This window comes from Mauremys mutica, chromosome 2 (genome assembly GCF_020497125.1).
Source record: "Mauremys mutica isolate MM-2020 ecotype Southern chromosome 2, ASM2049712v1, whole genome shotgun sequence".
Taxonomy (NCBI): Eukaryota; Metazoa; Chordata; order Testudines; family Geoemydidae; genus Mauremys; species Mauremys mutica.
This window is the reverse complement of record NC_059073.1, coordinates 71,790,998-71,810,266: the sequence shown is the minus strand read 5'-3', so window position 1 is coordinate 71,810,266 and position 19,269 is coordinate 71,790,998. Positions and strand designations below refer to the sequence as shown.

At 42.2% G+C, this 19,269-nt stretch overlaps 1 protein-coding gene across 3 annotated transcripts in view; it reads right to left on the bottom strand.

The window, feature by feature from the left end:
* The window catches only part of ATP6V1H (ATPase H+ transporting V1 subunit H), a 74,406-nt gene extending 56,689 nt beyond the window's left edge, over positions 1 to 17,717 (bottom strand). Inside the window, exons 1-5 of one of the 3 annotated variants that reach the window (XM_045006381.1) lie at positions 17,225 to 17,717; positions 14,451 to 14,585; positions 13,658 to 13,780; positions 1,776 to 1,878; positions 509 to 598 (exon numbers count right to left, since the gene is read on the bottom strand). In XM_045006381.1, coding sequence (XP_044862316.1) covers positions 509 to 598; positions 1,776 to 1,878; positions 13,658 to 13,761 — 297 coding nt within the window. In that variant the 5' untranslated portion in view covers positions 13,762 to 13,780; positions 14,451 to 14,585; positions 17,225 to 17,717. Of the gene's footprint in view, positions 1 to 508; positions 599 to 1,775; positions 1,879 to 13,657; positions 13,781 to 14,450; positions 14,586 to 17,105 lie in introns of all 3 variants that reach the window. The other 2 variants (XM_045006380.1, XM_045006382.1) reach the window with 2 other exon arrangements.
* Positions 17,718 to 19,269: the final 1,552 nt, after the last annotated feature.

Sequence of the window (19,269 nt, the reverse complement as noted above, 5' to 3'; positions counted from 1 at the left end):
AAGACCACGACATACAGTGTTTCAATGTTTATATTGTCAGCCCGACTAAGATGGATCATGCACCTGCTTGCAAACTGTGGCCAAACTTAGGCCTTGTCTAAAAAGAAAACTGCACAAATGTAAACTAAATTCATTACAGGTTTGCAGGGATGGTGTACGGTAAATAAGGTTGGAGCCACTAATTGAATGAGGAGGATAAAGATCTTCAACAGCTGCCTCATTCCCGGAGCAGCATCCATTCTGTGTACTAAGTGTAGCCGGGTCTAATGTGATCATGTACTTAAAGACTCAAAGTATCATAATGCATCAACACGAAGGGGCCAAGCTAAGATTGCCTGTGAAATCTTAATTCTGGCATTTCCCAACTTTTGAGTGCTTGACTTTGCAATCTAAATATACATTCTTTGAATACAGCATTACATACATACACAAAGAGATCAAAATTAGATCAAGAGACATCCAAGCATCAAAGAGGAAGACTTAAATATGAAATAGGTTATTGACCTACTTGCAGCATATCATCAATCATAGTTAGGATGTACTGAACTGTCTGCTCCTTGGAGATATGAGTCATCAAGTTTATGAATGTTTTAGCACACTACAAAATAAAATACATTAAAATTAATATTAGCAATTGTTTTATAATATGCAGTAGAATCTCAATAATTCACATTCTGGCTTTATGTAAATTTTAAGCCTCCTAATGGCTTATTCATCTACAATATAATATGAATACATTTGACATTACAATGAAATATTTTTTCCATGCTGTTCATTACCTTTTACAAATTGTTCTATGGCATTCAACGGAAACAGTGAAAAGTAACTAGCAGGAGTTAGCACGGTTCCTCAAGGTCATTTGTCAAAAGATTAATGAATCAGAATTAGAATCTCACCTTCAATGTTTCTTTTAAGAAAAAAAAAATTTACAAGACATGGGCAAATTTAGTGACAGATGCTGAAGGGTTTGCAAGTTTCTCTCGATCAGTGGTGCAGGACCAGCACTTGGAAAGCTTATCTGGCCTGCCCATATGTTTCTGACTGGAAGATAGATACAAGTTGGACCTTAAGAGTTATTCCAGCTGCTTTCCTCCCCCTGGCACAATTTAATCATGATATGTTTTCAGCAGCAGATTTCATGAACTGCTAGAGTTAGAGATTCATGCTTTATCTTACTTGAAAAGAAAATGAGAGCAAGCATCTGGAGGGTATGGGGAAAGGTGTTGAGGAGAAGCTAGAAAGAGTCACAAAAACTTACCACTATTCTTTACATTCTATGTAACTTTTAGGCTACTTTATTTCAGACTATGCTATGTCATCAGTTTAATGTACCATCTTGGATAGCTATACTATCACTATACAAACAATGCATGTTATATGTAGCTATTTAAACAGTGTATGCATTAGTTACATCTTAAAAGGCAAATTCCATTTGAGTTTAAGAAGTTGTACCAAAATGCACCCAACCATATCAGAAAAAAAAAATACCTAAAAAGTGTTATCCAAGAGCACAATAAATGTGTGTGAAGCTTCCCAGCTTCTTTTGATCTCATCCCAGCTGAACACATTTAAAAATTAAGAGGTCTGTTAAAATAATGGCCAAGTTCCACCTCACAAAAATTCATTTACAATGTAACTGTCTGAAGCCCTGCTAAAACTTGCTAAATAGCATCACAGCAAAACACATACTTCCAACATTTAATTAGAGTTAGTATCACAAGAGCAACCCCTCCCCCCCCCCCCCCCAATAAAAATAAAAAAGGAAGCTGGGTTACCTGACTGCCTTCTGCTTGCAGCAATTCTTGTTTTCCTTCTGGGCTCCTCTTCTGCTCAAATCTTTGAATAAATTCACAGTCTTCACCTGAAATCATCTGTCCTCTGAAAAACAAAATACAAAGCCATAGGAACTTTTTGTATGTGTGTTATTTCAGTCCTTATTTCTTTCAAATATGCTATTTGACATGAGAGGCACTCTTCCTTTAATAAAGTTATAATAAACTTAGTCCTATCATGAGTGCGTGAGGCACTCCTATTCTGCTGAGAGCCTCATGTGCAAAGGAATGAATAATTTAATAGGGAATAATTTAAACATGCAATTCTGTCTCTTGACTACTCAACAACATCACCTCAATCATCCTTGGACTGCCTCCAACTCTTGGAAGCACATTAGGAATCATTAAAAGAGATGCAGTACTGACTATATATACATATCTCGACTACATGCTGAAAACAAGATCTGCAACACAACTATAATCCAGTTGAAAAAACATGTGCAAATACAAAACTTGTTAGTCTTATTTTATGAAATAAGACGTTTTAGTGCCAAAAATGAAGTGTGAGGGAATAGGAAATTTTTTGGAAATAAAGTTCTGGTTTCTGGGTTAGATTTTTACTTTTTCAAAACTGTTAACACACTTGTGGTTTTAATCAGTTGATCTGTGGTATTTAGAAGATGGTGACTGTACCAATCTGACTCGACTTCTAACTAGGTTTGTGGGGTTGAGAAGGAATTTCCCCTCAGATCAGATTGGCAGTTTTTCACCTTCCTCTACAGCCTGTGGATGCAGGTCACTTGCCAGGATTAGCTAAGTAGATTTTACTCATCATGTCCCTGCCATTTCAGGGGCCTTGGGCACTGGTGCATCTTGTTTCCTTGTAATCTCTGCCAATGGCACATAGTAGTTAGTGTCCTCTGAGCTATAATACTTTGTCTCCTATCAGTTGGTTAACATGTGGGTGCTGGGCCACCACAGAAGGTCAGAACAGATGACGTAGTGGTCCCTTCTAGCCTTAAACTATGACCCAACAGACAGGTAAAGGATGGAAGTTGGGGAAGGACCTGAGCTAGTGTGTTCCACAGCTACTTCCTTTATCCATCCAAATCTGTAGTTGAAAGTCTGTTGTAGCTAAACATTAGCAACTGTAAAGAACATTAAGATAATTAAAGAGCCACCATTAATGACATTTCCATTTATCAAACTGAGCTACAGGACTGGCAGAATCGTCTACTTATTACAATGCAAAAGTTATTCCCACACCTGATAATGGGCAGGACAAGGCAGCAGAAACAACACTTACTGTCTAGGTATAGTAAGGAAAATGATGTAATCAAAGGAAGATGAAAATTCACAGGATTAATACTTGTCAAATATTACAGGTTAACACACAAAGGGACCAAGTTACAGAGGCTGAAGCTCTTCAGAGAAGTGGAGAATTGAGCATAAAGCCATGCAAAGTCAAAATTACACAGGCTGGAAGTATAACATATTACTATTCCATGTTTCAGTTTTTCCAGCATTTTTAACTCTTCTTACATTTCCACTGAGTCAAAGGCCTTTTCCACCTACCAAAGCCACACCGAACAAGTTCTTCTAGTCAGCCTTTTCCACAATCTGAGTCACTGCCTGCAGGTGGTCCATGATTAAAAATTGAGTAAAAACTCTGCCAGTTCTCAGGGCAGATTAAAGTTCAGTAATCCCTGTAGCATGTTCATCAGGATTAGTGAAGTTTAGAAAATGGAAGGAGATCTGTAATACAACATATTTATGTTTTTCCCTCTTCTGAATTAAATACCACTGTTACTTGGCCCATTCCAAGGTGTATCTGTCACAGGTATCTCTGTCAAAGGGGTGACTGGCCCCTTTAAGGAGAGATGGGGCCAGCCACACTTGTGCCATAATTGGATAGCTGCTTCCTGGTGGGAGAGGGTGGGACTAAGGAGGGCCAAGCTTAATGGACACCTGGGGCCTTATAAAATGATAGAGTGAGATCAGTCTGCAGTAGCACCACAGGGAATGGAGCAGGCTGTAGTGGAAGGCCCTGGCGCAAGGGTCTGTAGGACATTGGGCATTTCTGGCTAATCAGTCCAAGGGTCCAGTGCTTTATACCACAGCAGGGAAGGAGTCAAGAAGCAAAGCTCAGAAGGGGCTGAGAACGATACAGGAGGGAAACTAGCCTGGGAGATGAGTGTTCTATCCCAGAGCCAGAAAGACTCACACAGATAGTGAGGGAGGGGCTGGGAACAGGGACAGAGGATGGGGCTGAAGTTAATTCACCAAAAGGCAGAAAAACCTTTTTATCTGCTGGGACTGTGGTTGGACTTTTGCTACCCCGGAAGAGGTTGTGTTTGTGACTTGGGCGGTGGGCTAAGCCACATCATGACAGACTGGCATGGGGAGAGCTGAGGAGACCCACCTCAGGACAGGAAACTCAGGAAGGGACACTATATGCAGGGCACTACCAAATTCAGTCATAGGATTTTAAAAATCCTAAATTTCATGATTTCAGCTATTTAAATCTGAAATTTCATGGTGTTGTAACTGTAGGGGTTCTGACCCAAAAGTGGGTAGTGAGGGTGTCACAAGATTATTGAAGGAGTGTCATGGTACTGCCACCCCTACTTCTGAGCTGCTGTTGGCAGCAGTGCTGCCTTCAGAGCTGGGCAGCTGGAGAGTGGCAGCTGTTGGCCAGGAACCCAGCTCTGAAGGCAGCACCACCGCCAGCAGCAGCGCAGAAGTAAGGTTGGCATGATATGGTATTGCCACCCTTACTTCTGTGCTGTTGCCTTCAGAACTGGGCCGTCAGCTAGCAGCCACCACTCACGGTCACCCAGCTCTGAAGGCAGTGCACAAGGGTGGCAATACCACAACTACAATAACTTTGCAACCTCCTTTTGGGTCAGGACCCCCAGGTCTCTCCTGTGAAATCTGTAGGGTAAAAGTACACAAAAGGCCAGATTTCACAGTCTGTGATGCGTTTTTCACGGCTGTGAATTTGGTAGGGCCCTAGCTATATGATAGTACTTAACTGTCAAAACATTACCTCAAGGACTGTATCAAATCATATTTTTGACAATCTAGCCAGGCTTCCCTAATTTTAGAAAAATTTTCTAAGAACTCACTAGTCGAGGAGTCTTAAGGTTTATATTCAAATTAGGTTGCTAGAGATCTGCAATGAAATACAGCTTCTGTATTCTTAAAAAGATCACTGATCAACCAGTCATGGCTTAAAAAATAATGTTCTAAAAATATGGAGCTGCATTCCAAAGGGTCCAATGCAGCTTAGTGGTGTATGATTTTTGTCCTTCCTTCCCTCCCTCTCTAACTAATAAAGTTGGATCCAGAAGACCCAAACAGTGTTTGTATTTAGTACTAAGCATCAATGTAAACCTGTGTATATGCATGCCAAGATGGACTATGGGGGAAAATGAAGGAGACTAAATTACCACTTCTCCCCCACAGTAGGAGGAACATCACAATGATGTTCTCCTGATCTCTTCTCTTTCCTAATCTGTGGGTGGGGAGCATTCCCCTACACATAAGTGTACTGCTGACATCAACAATGGAAAAAACGCCAAGATTTCATTTTTATTTCAAGAGATAATTTTGGATTTTTAATATAACCAGATTTTCCAGGAACAGGAATACAGAATGAAGCCCTTTTTGTATTTTGTATTCTATTTTTGTATGCTTTGACATGTGAAGATTGTTGTTCAACATTTTGTTCCTAACGCTGCCTCATAACAAGCCATTTCTCAGCATGCGTAGGGGCCAATTCACCGCTACCAAAAAGATTTATAAAGCCAAGTCTCATTGGTCCCTTAAGACAGTGGCTTCTAGCAAGATGGAGGTAATTTTTATAACACAGCCCATGGAGACTGTGAAGCCCCCAGGGATTAACAAACCTGTACAGTTTTAGTCAGCCAAGAAATTGGCATGAGAGAACAATAATCAATCAGCATTGGTCAAACTAGAAAATTCCATACAACGTAAAAAGTAATCAGAAAATATCCACTTCATTGTTTTTAAAACACTTCACACTAACATAGCACTTGTCATCTTCAAAGAACATTACAAATGTTAAATAAGATTTAAGAAAAGCCCTTGATTACAACTTGAGAGTTTGAGAAAGCAGTGCAAAAATAAGGCATGTGAGTTTATTTAAAAAAAAATCGGTAGAAGTTTATCAACTGTCAAAGAAAAAGCTTTCAAACAAATAAAGCTCTCTACTTTGATCTAACATTAAAGCTCAAGGAAATCAAAGGTGGAGGAAGACATTGCCTGGAACAAAGGAAGAATTGAGATTTAATATTTGTTTATTTATAAGTGCCAGTCTGAGCAGACATTTGCAGCACAGGGTTGTATAAAAAAAGTTTGACAGTTTTGTAAACAATTCATTAATATTTCATCAGGGACTTTGGGAATCTGAATAATGCCTTACCAATGTCAAAAATGCCACTTCGGAATCACTTCATTTTAAAATTAAAGTGACTAGTTATCTAATAACCCCGAGGAGTCTCATGAATACCAATGTAAAAGCCATACAATCATGGCAGAAAAACCCAATCCTCCCCTTTGGTGCCAGCAGTCATGATTTTTCCCCATTACTAATATGCTGAGGTTTACCAATTCTTTACAATTAAAGGTTTAAGGTAACCACAGTCTCCCCACTTCATTTTAAAACACTCCTTTTTCCTCACCACAGAACTATTCAATTGTACTGTTACTAAGACACAGTCAATAAAGCATTGACCTGCAACCAAGAATGCAGGACAATGAGCTAGAGTGAATTTTGTTCAAGAAGTGCCAGATCTCACATATGCCAAGTCACCATGTACCTTTTCCAGCGATAGTCAGCAAGTCAAATTCTTCACATTCAAAAAAGGAAATAGTTTCACCAAATAGATTCAGATAATTCATAGATTCTCAATTCTAAGGCCAAAAGACCATTGTGATTATCTGATACACTTGTAAAGTTTACGTTGGTAAATCATCTGATTGTTAAATAGTTTTCCCCATGTGATGTTACAGACTAATGTTATGTTCCCTTTAAGTATGAGCCACTCACTCTGCCACTTATCCCATGGAACAAATTTATTTTTAAAAGTCTCAAAACAAAGTCAATGCTTCATTTGCACCCTGGATACGAGGTAGGCATTAGTAACTGCTATTATAGGACTGAAGAAGGCAGATGATGTTGGTTAAGAATTATATGGAACAATAACCAACAAGTGCTTGTAAAAGATCATTTCTAAAAAGCTCTTGGTCAGTGTAGTTGATACAGACACTTGTGATTAGTTTGGTTTTTTCATCATGCATTCCTCATGATAACTGTAGTTCCTGTTTTGTTCACATGACACAGCAAAGTGAAACCTAACTTTCTGTTTTAAAGACATCTGCCAGGTTTCACAGCTAAATATTAGACACTTCTATTAATTACTATTGGTTCCACTCCATTCTCACCTTATCAGCATGTCAAGATGCAAAGTTTTTACCCAAGTGCCCTTGGCACGTGATGCTTTATGACAGTATTAGAGGATACTCATATGATCTGATTATTAAACTAGTCAAGCAATCATATTCAAGTTTATATAGAGGGAATGGCTTCTGTGCAATTGTACCAGCACAAACTGCACCAAGCAGAAAAAAATCTCTCTAAAAATTATTTAAAGGCAAGAAATTATAAAAACATTGTGACATACTATTTGATTTTAGTCTATTTCACAAAATGGAAGCTTACAGTATCTCTTTACAAATAAAATCCACAACCACCAAGAACGTAAATCCTCTTTTTAACACACTTGGCGATCCTCAGAAGGCAAAGTGTGAACTATTATGCTTCACACAACTCACTCAAACATCAAGTGTTCTTATATGTTTGCATCCTACAGTACAGTACTGTAGTTTTCTAAATGCAAGAACATGGATTCTGAGAAGGGTATCTACTGTTACAGTAGAGCAGCAGTTCTCAAACTATGGGTTGAGAACCCAAATTGGGTAATGACACCATTTTAGTGGGGTCGCCAGGGCTGGCTTAAACTTGCTGGGGCCCGGGGCTGAAGCCCGAGCCCCACTGCCTGGAGCTGAAGACGAAGCCGGAGGGCTTCAGCCCTGGGCAGCGGGGCTCAGGTTACAGATCCCCTGCCTTGGGCTGAAGCCCTTGGGCTATAGCTTCCCCACCCCCACCCACAGTGGTAGAGCACAGGCTTTGGCCCTCCCACCCAGGGCAGTGAGGCTCAGGCGGGCTCAAGCTTCAGTCTCCCCTTCTGGGGTCATATTGTAATTTTTGCTGTCAGAAGGGGGTAATGGTGCAATGAAGTCTGAGAACCCCTGCAGTAGAAGACTATTTCACTGTTTTTGAAAGTCCCCTTCAGGAAAGGGAAACCTGGCTTCCCTCAAGTGAAATATTCTGATTTTACAGTGCAGCAGCAGCACAAAGACAATATTTTCTACAGTCTATACACAAAATTAAGTGTAAACTACTACACAAAGGCAGTTAAGTTTTTTGTTTTGTTAAGACTACTGACCCTAGTTAGAATTACACCCAAAACTAGGTAAACAGAATTTTCGGTATTAAAATAATGAATTCTCAATTAAATTAGTTTGCAAAACTGACAATATAGCCAATGACAAATGCAGAAAATATTTTCAGTTATTATGATACTACCTAAATATTTTAAGTTCTTGCAGACATGCTACACACTCTGAAATCAAACACTGCCAGTAAACACTGCTACATGTTTTGTGTAACCTGACTTTCTGTTTACATGCATAACATTCAGAGGCAGGATAAACAATACACTAGTTAGACTTAGACTAAACTGACCCTGTACTAGAGAACTCAGGACCTAGATGCTGGCATATACTAGAATTTGAGCAACTATGAGCAAGCAACTTTATTCCAGTCCTGCAGTGCAGAATGGGCAGAGGTGAATTTGGGAAGACACCTCTCCTGTGTGCTTTAAAACCAGTGTTTTAATGTAATTTTAAAACAGCTCATAAAATATAACTAACAGCATATACACCACTTATAAAAATCACAAAAAAATAAAATGGCACCTTGAGAAAACTGAATATAAAGTCTTATCCCAATCTAGGGCAAAAAACCAGAAGACCTGATTTGAGACAGGCCTCCATTTTTGAGGGCACATTAAATGTGTTAACAGTTTTCTGTGGACTGTCAGCACAGCATCTCAGATAATCTTAACTCTCAGAGTGGAGCATGAAAGAGGCTCTCTAAAATAATCAGGACCAACCCATATAGGTCAATCACCACTTTGAACTGCATCAAGAAATAAATCAAATGCAAATGTTACTGTATTATCATAGCAGACAGGAGCCCCAGTCATGAACCAGGACTTCACTGTGCAAAGCGCAGTACAATCCCCAACACGTGTTGTCGACCCAGCACTAGTGCACTATGCTTCATTCTAGAAACATCACTAAGTAAATGGGAAGTTGCATTCTGTGCTAGCGAACATTCCCAAATGGTCCAAAAGTATAGCTCCATCTTGACTGAACATGATGCAGTAATCTAATATGGAAATAGCGGAGGCATGGCAAGGGCCATCCACATCAGGAAAAGTCACAAATTTTCATTCCTCCAGGAGCTGCCAAGGATAACAAGGCTCGGCATCTTGAGAACAAAAGGCAGGCATATTCTCTCAATAAAGGGACCATACCACCATTCTGCCAGCTTCTCATAATGGTCTCCCATCGTTCTAGCATCACAGAAACTTAGAAATGGAAGGGACCTCGTGGTCATAGTCCCATCCCCCCAATGCTGACACAGTACCAACCATACCTAGACCTTTGCTGGAAGGTGTTCGTCTAACCTGTTCTTAAAAACCTCCAATGACAGGGATTCCACCACCTCCCTTGGAAGCCTATTCCAGAGCTTAATAGCCTTATAGTTAGAAAGGTTTTCCTAACATCTAGCCTAAATCTCTCTTGTACAGATTAAGTTGATTACTTCTTGTCCTAGCTTCAATGGACATGGGGAATAATTCATCACTGTCCTCACTATACCAGCCCTTTTGAAGACTATTATTAGGTCCACCCTCAGTCTTCTTTTCTCAAGACTAAGCATGCCTAGTTTGTTCAACTTTTCCTCATATAAAAGGTTTAGAAAACCTGACCTCTTTTTTGCTGCTCTACTCTGGGTTCTCCTCAGTTTGCCCACATCTTTCTCACCACTGGACCAAGTAGAGTGGAACAATTACCTCTTGTATCTAACAAACAACACTCAAGTTAATACACCCCAGACCCTTTTCTGCTGTACTACCGCCTAGCCAATTAGTCCCCATTTTGTAATTGTGCATTTGACCTTTTCCTTCCTAACTGCAATACTTTGCACTTGTCTTTACTGAATTTCAGATCAATTCTCCAACTTGTAAGGTCCTTCTGATTTCTAATCATGTCCTCCAAAGTGCTTGCAAGCATTCCCAGCTAAGTGTCACCTGCAAATTTTATAAGCATACTCTCCTCTCCATTATCAAAGTCTTTAAGGAAAATATTTAATTGTATTGGACACAAAACAGACCCTATATACACCCTCCCAATTTGACAGTGAACCATTGAAAAGTACTTTTTATGTTGGGTTTTTCAACCAATTATGCACCCACCTTATAGTAATTTCATCTAGACCACATTCCCCTAGTTTATTTATGAGACTATCATGTGGAAGACTGTCAAAAGCTTTACTAAAAATCAAGATAAATCACAGACTGCTTCCCTCCATCCACTGGGGCAGTAACCCTGTCAAAGAACGAAATTAGGTTGGTTTGGCATGGATTTGGCTATTGATTATCACCCTCTTATCCTCTAGTTGTTTTCAAATTGATTGTTTAATAATTTGTTCCAGTATCTTCCCAGGTATAAAAGTTTGTCTGACTGGTCTATAATTCCTTGGGTCCTCTTTTTAAAGATAGATACGTTTGCCCTTCTTCACTCCTCTGGAACATCACCCATTGTCCAGAAATTCTCAAAGATAATTGCTAATGGTTCCAACATCACGTCAGCTAAATCCCTACGTACTCAAGGGTGAATTTTGTCAGGCCCTGCCAACTTAAATACATCTATATTATCTAAATATTCTTTAACCTGTTCTGGCTTGTGTTCCTTCCTTCTTGTTAATATTAATTGCGTTAAGCATCTGGGTGTGTGTGTGTGTGTGTGTGTGTAGAAGTCTAGTATAGTTAAGCCTGATTGGACACTTCTTATGAAATAAGAGTGCCTTTGTTCAGTTTAGCTTACACCCCTTCCAAAGCAACATAAGCTAAACCTAACAAAGCCATTCTTATTCCATAGTAAAAGTGTCCAGACAAGCAGTTATACCAGTATAACTATACAAGTTTAAATTCACTACTTTCCCAGGTAGACAAACCCTCAGGCATAGAGAGATGAAGTGTCCACACTCTCACTTCAATTAGATTAATTAGACATTAAGGCCTAATGGGCTGGGAGCTGCCAGGGTTCCCGCAACCTCCGTGACTTCAGCCCATGGCAACCAGGAGCTGCAGGGATTCCCCACCAGAGGCAGCAGGGGTACCCTGCAGCTCCCTGCCCTTGCAGGAAGCAGGAGACCCTGCAGCTCCTGACCACTGCAGGCTGAAGTCACGGAGGTCGTTGGAAGTTACAGATTCCATGACTTCACAACCTCCGTGACTAAATCATAGCCTTAACTACAAGCTAAAACTGATTCTGGAAAGGACTCTTTACTACTCTAAAGCTCACCATCTCTGCTATGAAACTGACCTAAGAACTCTATTCAAGTCTGTATGTATAATGATATTTTAACCAATACTCTCTCTTTTCTTTTTTTAAATAAATTTTAGCTTAGTTAATAAGAATTGGCTGTAAGCGTGTTTTTTAATAAGATCTAAGATATTCATTAACTTGGTGGGTAATGCGTCTGATCCTTTGGGACTGGTAGAACTTTTTATATGATGAACAAGATTTTCAGTAATCTTTATCATATTTGATTTGGCTGTCTGGGTGTGTGCTCAAGGCTGGGTTCCTTTAAAGGAACGGTGTTTTGGCTTCTGGGTAACCAGTAAGGTATTGTAGAAGCTGTTTTGTTGCTGGCTTGATGAATCTAAGTATTAGAATAACTAGCAGTTTTGGGGACTGTCTGCCCCTTTCTTTACAGTTTGCCCTAATTAAGCAACTTCAGCATACCCCCGCTCCCGGGGCCCCACACACACTGGCAAAACGCTTCAATGTCAACGCTGTTATACAGTAATTCCTCACTTAACGTTGTAGTTATGTTCCTGAAAAATGCTACTTTAAGCTAAATGATGTTAAGCGAATACAATTTCCCTATAAGAATTAATGTAAATGGGGGGAGGGAGGGGAGTTAGGTTCCAGGGAAATTTTTTTCACCAAAGACATAAGTTTTAAACAAACAATTTAATATTTAATACTGTACACAGCAATGATGATTGTGAAGCTTGGATGAGGTGGTGGAGTCACAGGGTGGAAGAGGGTGGGCCATTTCCCAGGGAATGTTGTGCTGCTAAATGATGAACTAACACTCAGCTGAGCCCTCAAGGGTGAGCACATTGTTGTTAGTGTAACTTCAGATTCTACAAGGCAGCACCAATGGGAGGAGACATAATATACACATGGCAGTGGCTGCAAACATTCTCTGCGGAAACTGAACATGATGATGAACCCACTCTATCCCACTGGAGCACACCACTCCCTCCACTTTCCAAAGTGGGGGCGGGGGCAAAGGAGAGAGAGAGAGAGAGAGAGAGACGCACCCCATGCGTGTGAGTGAGTGACACACACACATCCCATGTGTGAGTGAGAGATGCACGTTGCCCCTTTAAGTACGCTGACCCCACTGTAAGTACACTGCCTTTTTAAGTAGATCAGCAAATTGAGACAGCAGTTGCTGCCAGCAAGCTCCCTCTGTCCTGAGCTCTGTTGTGTGCACCCCCCAGCTCTGTACAGATGGGGTACAGGAGCAGGGGAAAGGGGACACCCTGACATCAGCATCCCTCTTCCCTCCCTCCCCCTGCGCAGCAAGCAGAAGGCTCCAGGGAGCAGCTCCAAAGCAGATTGCAGGAGCAGCATATGACAGTGGAGGGAGGGACACCTGAACTGCCCGACAATTGATAGCCTGCTGGGCAGCTGCCACACAGGGAACTTAGGGGAGCTGATGGGGGCTGCCAGTCCACCCTGGTTGCAAGCCCCCACCAGCTAGCTCCAACGGGCTGCTCTTCCTGCAAGCAGTGGAAAAAGCAGGCGACTGCCAAACAACGTTATAAGAGAGCATTGTGCAACTTTAAGCGAGTATGTTCTCTAATAGATCAGGGATGTAACAATGAAACAAGGCTAACCGGGACATTAAGTGAGGAGCTACTGTACAGGCAAAACTCTGCTATTGCTAGTATACCTACTTTGTTCAGGGGGTTCAGGGTTGGAATAAGCCATGCCAACAAAATTGCAGTTTTGTCAGTATAAGCTACATACACAATCGGAGTGATTTGCAAGTACAGTACACCTATACTGGCAAAGCACTCCTCATGTAAACCTGGCCTCAGTCCTGTGCTTTTCCTATTCGGCCATGCTTTCTGGGAGGAAACACTGTAATAATGGTAGGTGGAATGTAATCAATTTTAGTAAACTTGTCTTCAAAACAATGTTTCTGAGGACCACTGTATTGAATTCAAAAAACAAAGTTCCTTTTCTTGAAATAAGTCCATAGGAAATTATCCCAGCTATTTCCATTCACTGTAAGTTTTTTCCACTTTCATAGTGTCATGATAGAATGACATTTCTCATGTTACACATCATAATAGATATTCACAAGAATCCACAAGCTAGTAGAAAATGCAGCTGTCAATGACTCACAGTCAGTTTATACTTACTGGAGATATGACTGCCAGTTTACTTTGTTTGCCCGAACTTCAGCAGCTTTGGCAGCAATTATGTTTGTTGGGACAGCAGCATCCACAGCACCTCTGATATCCATTTTAATCTCGATTTAATATCTGTTTAGAAATACATTGTAAGTCAGATCTGAGACAAGTACAATAAATTAGGAACACAAACATACTATGTGCCCAAGATTTCCAGCAGTTTTTTAAATGATTTTAGGTGTCTAATTTGGGACACCTTAAAGGAGCTAGTTTTCACAGTGTGGGCACCAAGTATTTAAGTATCTAAAAATAAGACCTCTTTATGACATCTCAAGTCTGGCATCCCTGCCCCCCCCCCCCAAAAAAAACCAGGAAATCACAGGTTGCTTTTGAAAACTTTGGCCTGTACTTTTAAATCAAACATCTTCCTCTTCCATTAATTTTAAGTCATAATGAAAAAACATTGTGCTCATGCAATGATGTGAAAATATTTCATGGGATAAGGTATATACTAAAACTAATTTAAATATTAATTGATTATGTTGCATAGAAATTTCTCCAAAACCCATTCACAATGGAGGATAATTATGTGAGAGGCTAAAGCATTTGTTGCTACCTCTTAAGTAGTTCTCTAGCTAAATAAAAATATGAACTCTTATAAACCATAACTTACACTCTGGGTCTAAGTTATGGTTGTTGATAAAGGGATGACATTCAGAGATGTGACTCTCAGAATTGAGGTCTACGCATCAAAGACAGCACTTGAAAGACTTACAAAAGCGTGAACAATGGGAAAACAAACCTATATATGAGACACTTTCAACCAAACTGTACTGACAAGTCTTCAACTCTTCCTTTAAAAAGCTGAAAGTTTCTTCACACCAAGACTCAGCTTTTTTCCTTTGAGGTCTGCAGGGCTTGAAAAATATCCACTTGCCTGTGGCAAAAAGGACATTTATGAACAATTTAAGATTTCCTTTTCTACATTTAAAAAAAAAGTTTCTGGTCTTATGGTTAGGATGACCTTCCCTATGTGAACATACTGTTCACTCATGCAGTGAGTGTATACAGGCATCTTCAGTGCTAGCTGCTCCATTTTCCCAATCTGTAGCAGAGTGAAAACTACTGATGATGAAAAGTGTACATACGCAGAAGTTAAACTGACAAGAATCAAAGAGTCAGGTCAATCTTATTTTGCTGTTAGTCACGGTCAATACTTGAGTTATTCACTGGGGGATGAGGATGTCAGAGTGTAGCAGACACTTCCCTCTGCCTCCACAGCAGCCAGAAAACTGAGGAAAATTAGAGCAGTAGAGATTTCGATCAGCCTTCACAGCAGTTTAGAGCTTGTGGTGGGGATGTAAATACAGAGACTATCTAAGGAAGAAAGTTTAAAAAAGCCACAATGCAAGGAGATAAAAGGAACAGAAGTGCATGGAGAAAGGAAGATGGAGAGGAAACAGACATTAATGGCAACACAAGTAAAACAGAAACATGACGGTCTATTTTAAGGCAAAAACAAAAACGGAGTGAAGCCAGAAAACGAAAGAAGGCAAAACGGAGTATGTTAATTAAAAAGATCGTAACAGAATTTAAATGCAGTACAAAACTGTTGTAATCCTTTATATTGCAGGAAGAGTAGCCTTAGAGGCAAGGCAGCACAGGTATTTTTCACTTATGTGAGTACACAAAGTCATTGGGTTAGGAAATGTTCAGTATGCTTTTCAAGGTGGGTAACACCAACAGGTCAGAAAGGTCAGTCAGGAACAGTAAACAATTAACCATCGGGTATGCAATATTAAGACGAGCACAGGCATGGAAAAATCATAGCAAAATAAACTAAGCAGCATTTGCAATAAGAAAGAGACCAGAAGAGCCAAGCTCCTGCATTTACTCTACAACAGAAAATGGGAAGAGTTTGTGAAGTGATACAAAATTTCTCACTGTTTCATTTAGACACAATGAAAGCGATGCATGAAAAATTTCTCTAAGAGGAAAGAAAAGGAAAATAAAAATGGGTCAGACTGAACTTATCCCATCCTACTATTATGTATTCCTTTGTGTTCTGCTCCCCATATCAGAGTCTGGCTACATCAACAATGAAGTTGCTCCAGCTTTAAATAAATGTTTCCCAAACAGATCTGAGATGTTTTAAAACAAGCTTCACTTAGACACTCAAGGAAGTTATTTGACTAAAGACTGCTTCAAAGAATTGCAATTTTGCAACTCCAGAAGTAGCCCTAAAAGTAACTTGAAAGCAGTGTGACTTGCACCCAGGAGTTCTCAATTAGAAAAGGCATGGATGTCCTATTCAGCATGTATCACATAATTTAGGCCTAATTTAATTTAATCATTTTTACAGCTAGTCATTCCCCTAGTGACATCAATTCTTGCTTCACTGGCATATCATGCTATATAAACATTTACCCTTTGACAACAACAGTAACACTAGGTCACAATATCACAGACAGCGACCTTCAGCACTTCTGCTTTCTCTTTCCTTTATAGCCTAATCTCCATCTGACTCTGATTCCAAAACAAGGAGTGTGTTAGCAACAGGTTGAAACCTGGCAGGAGCAGGAACTCCGCACACCCTAAACTAGAACTACCTCACCCAACCAGCCTGGGGCTCTTTGACCACCAAAAAGAAGCAGAATCTCTCTTCTCTACTCCCCAATATAACCCCTCGCTTCTATTATTGAATTAAAAAAAGCAACTTTACTTCCCATTATTTCATGGGGGAAGAGAAAATAAATACACCCTTCAACACTGCACTTTTGGGAGTTTTACTGTGAACACACAAGCATGTTAGTTGTGTCCCTTAAAAGGCTCTATAACCTAGTTCTTAAGAGGAAGTAGCAGGGTCCATTTTAAATGTTCATCCGATTAGTGGGACTGGAAGAGAGGGTTTAGGGCGCTCAAGGATGGGGAAGTTAGAGGCAAGTAGGAGCAGGCCAAGAGAGAACTGACTGGCGATGCAGCACTTTGCTGTACACAAGCAGCCTGCTGAAGCCCTGCAGAGCCCAGCAGACTGCGCTGGGGCTACAGACGGGTGCAGCAGTCACACTGCAGGATCCCAGCACTGATGTGCCCAGGCTGCTCACAAACCCTCAGGAGGGGCGCTGCCGCTGCCCGCACTGCTAAGGGGTGTCTGAGTAAAGCAGCTTCCGAGGAGACCCGGGGCCCATTACACTCCTCCCGCGAGCCCACCGAGCAGCTGCGCAGCACAGGGCCCTTCCAGCAAGGCAGCGACCTCGACCCGGGGCAGGGGCAGGGAGGTGCTTGCGGGGGGCGCCAGCGCCAGCCCCAGCCTGCTCCGGGCTCCCGGGGGCGCTGAGGCAGCGGCCGAGCCCGCCCCGTTGTTCCCCCCGCTCGCACCCGGGGAGGGGGAGCAAAGCCCCGGGGGTGGGGGGCTTCCCCGCCCGCCCGCCACCTCCAGGCGGGGAGCCGCTCTTACCCCCTCAGTCTGGGGCCGGGCCCGCTGAGCGTCTCCGGCAGCGGCGCTGGGCTCCTCGGCTCCAGGGCAGCTGGGGGAGGCGGCTGAGACAGCGGGGGCGGTCATGTGACAGCACCCACCTGACTGCACAGCCCGACGGCGACCGGGAAGGCCCAGTTCGCGCAGTCACAGCGCGGGCGCTGAGGACGAGGGCGGGGCTGCCCCCGGTTGCTGGGGTTACTGCTGGAGCTGGCCGGGTCCTTCTTCGAAGCACGTTCCAAGCCGCCCTGGCAGTGGCTGTGGCTGGCAGAGCCAAGTGTGCTCGGGACAGAGCCAGAAGCCGCTAGGCTAACCAGTGCCTGCTCAAGGGAGCTTCCCTGGGACTTGGCCTCCAGCCAGCACCTGGCCTCCTGTGTCCCTCTTCCTCAAGACTGGGGGTTACAGCCCCCTTGCAATTCACTATGATCATCGCAGTCGCTCTGCCCTTAGTGCAGCACCTGCTGCTGACTCTGCGTCAGGAATAGTGACGCAGCCCAGTACAGTTAGTTTAGGGGGGAAACATTACAGATAAAACATCTACATGCAAACTGAGCTTGCCAGCTGCCACCCATCTTCCACATGGAGACCCCAGCAGGTTCCAGTCGTTCAAACCCTTCCAGCAGGATTTTGACTTCTCTCAGTTACAGTTTCATGTTAGTTAGTTTAGGGTCAAAATGAGGACCTCTGAGTCATTCAGCCTGAGACTTTGTACCAAAAGCCTTTTCTTTGTCGGCTGGGCATCCTGAACCCCATCTGAAGCAGTATATATAGTTCTTACCATTCCCAGGATTTGCAGTAATTACCCCTCGCTGATTTAAATTCCTGGATGAAGTTCAGCAACCCTCCACTAGGGTGACCAGACAGCAAATGTGAAAAATCGGGACGGGGCGGGGGGGGGCGGGGGATAATAGGAGCTTATATAAGAAAAAGACTCAACAATTGGGACATCTGGTCACCCTACCCTCCACCATGGAGCCAGAATACAATCCCTGGCTCATACAGCCAGGGCCGGCTCCAGACCCCAGTGCGGCAAGCACGCACGTGGGGCGGCCCTTTCCCGGGGGGGGCGGCAGGCTGGGCCGGCGGACCTGCCGCAGTCATGCCTGCGGGAGGTCCACCGAAGCCCCGGGACGACTGGACCTGCCGCAGGCATGACTGCAGAGGGGGCGCTCCTCCCGCGGCTCGGCTGGACCTCCTGCAGGCATGACTGCGGCAGCTCAAGCGGAGCCGCCGGACCTGCGAACCGTCCGCAGCTGCGGGAGGTCCAGCCGAGCCGCGCGACCAGCGGACCCTCCGCAGTCATGCCCGCGGGAGGTCCGCTGCTCCCGCGGCTCCGGGGCGCCTCCCGCACATGACTGCTTGGGGCGGCCAAAAAGGTAGAGCCGCCCCTGCATACAGCTATGTATAATGTTTAAATATACACAAGTTTTTGAATAATCTCTGTGTCCATAGCATCTGGCGCACCTCAGTATAACAGTCTTTTGAAGATTCAACACTTCCAAGATCTCACATCTTTCACCACAGCCATATGGGTTTCAAGTGATTTAACTGAAAGCTAACTTCCTTTTTTTAGAAAAAAAATTGTTTTTAATGAGAAATGGAATATTTCAAACTAAGGAAATTCCAAAAGTTAAGGTTTCATCTGAAAAATTAATTACCGGTAAGTTGTATTTTCTCTGTTTTCCTTGTGTCACTGAAACCGGAGAACTGGATCCTGGGTTGCTCACCTCCCAGCTGAGTGTTCTAACCACCAGGCAATAGAGTCGGCCACCTTGTGCTTTCTCTCTCCTTCTGTCTCCAGCTGAATGACTACCTCAGTGTTTATACTAGAGCTCTCAATTAATAGCAGTTAACTGAAGCAACTAATGCAAAACAAATTAACTAGATTTAAAAAAATAGTCACGATTAATCACAGTTTTAATCACTCTGTTAAACAATAATAGAATACCAATTTAAAGCTTTTATAAATATTTTTAAATATTGTCTCTGTTTTCAAACATTTATTTCAATTACAACACAGATTACAATGTGTACTGTGCTCACTTTATATTATTATTTTTATTACAAATGTGTGCACTGTAAAAAAGATAAAATAAATAGTATTTTTCAATTCACCTTATACAAGTACTGCAGTGCAATCTCTTTA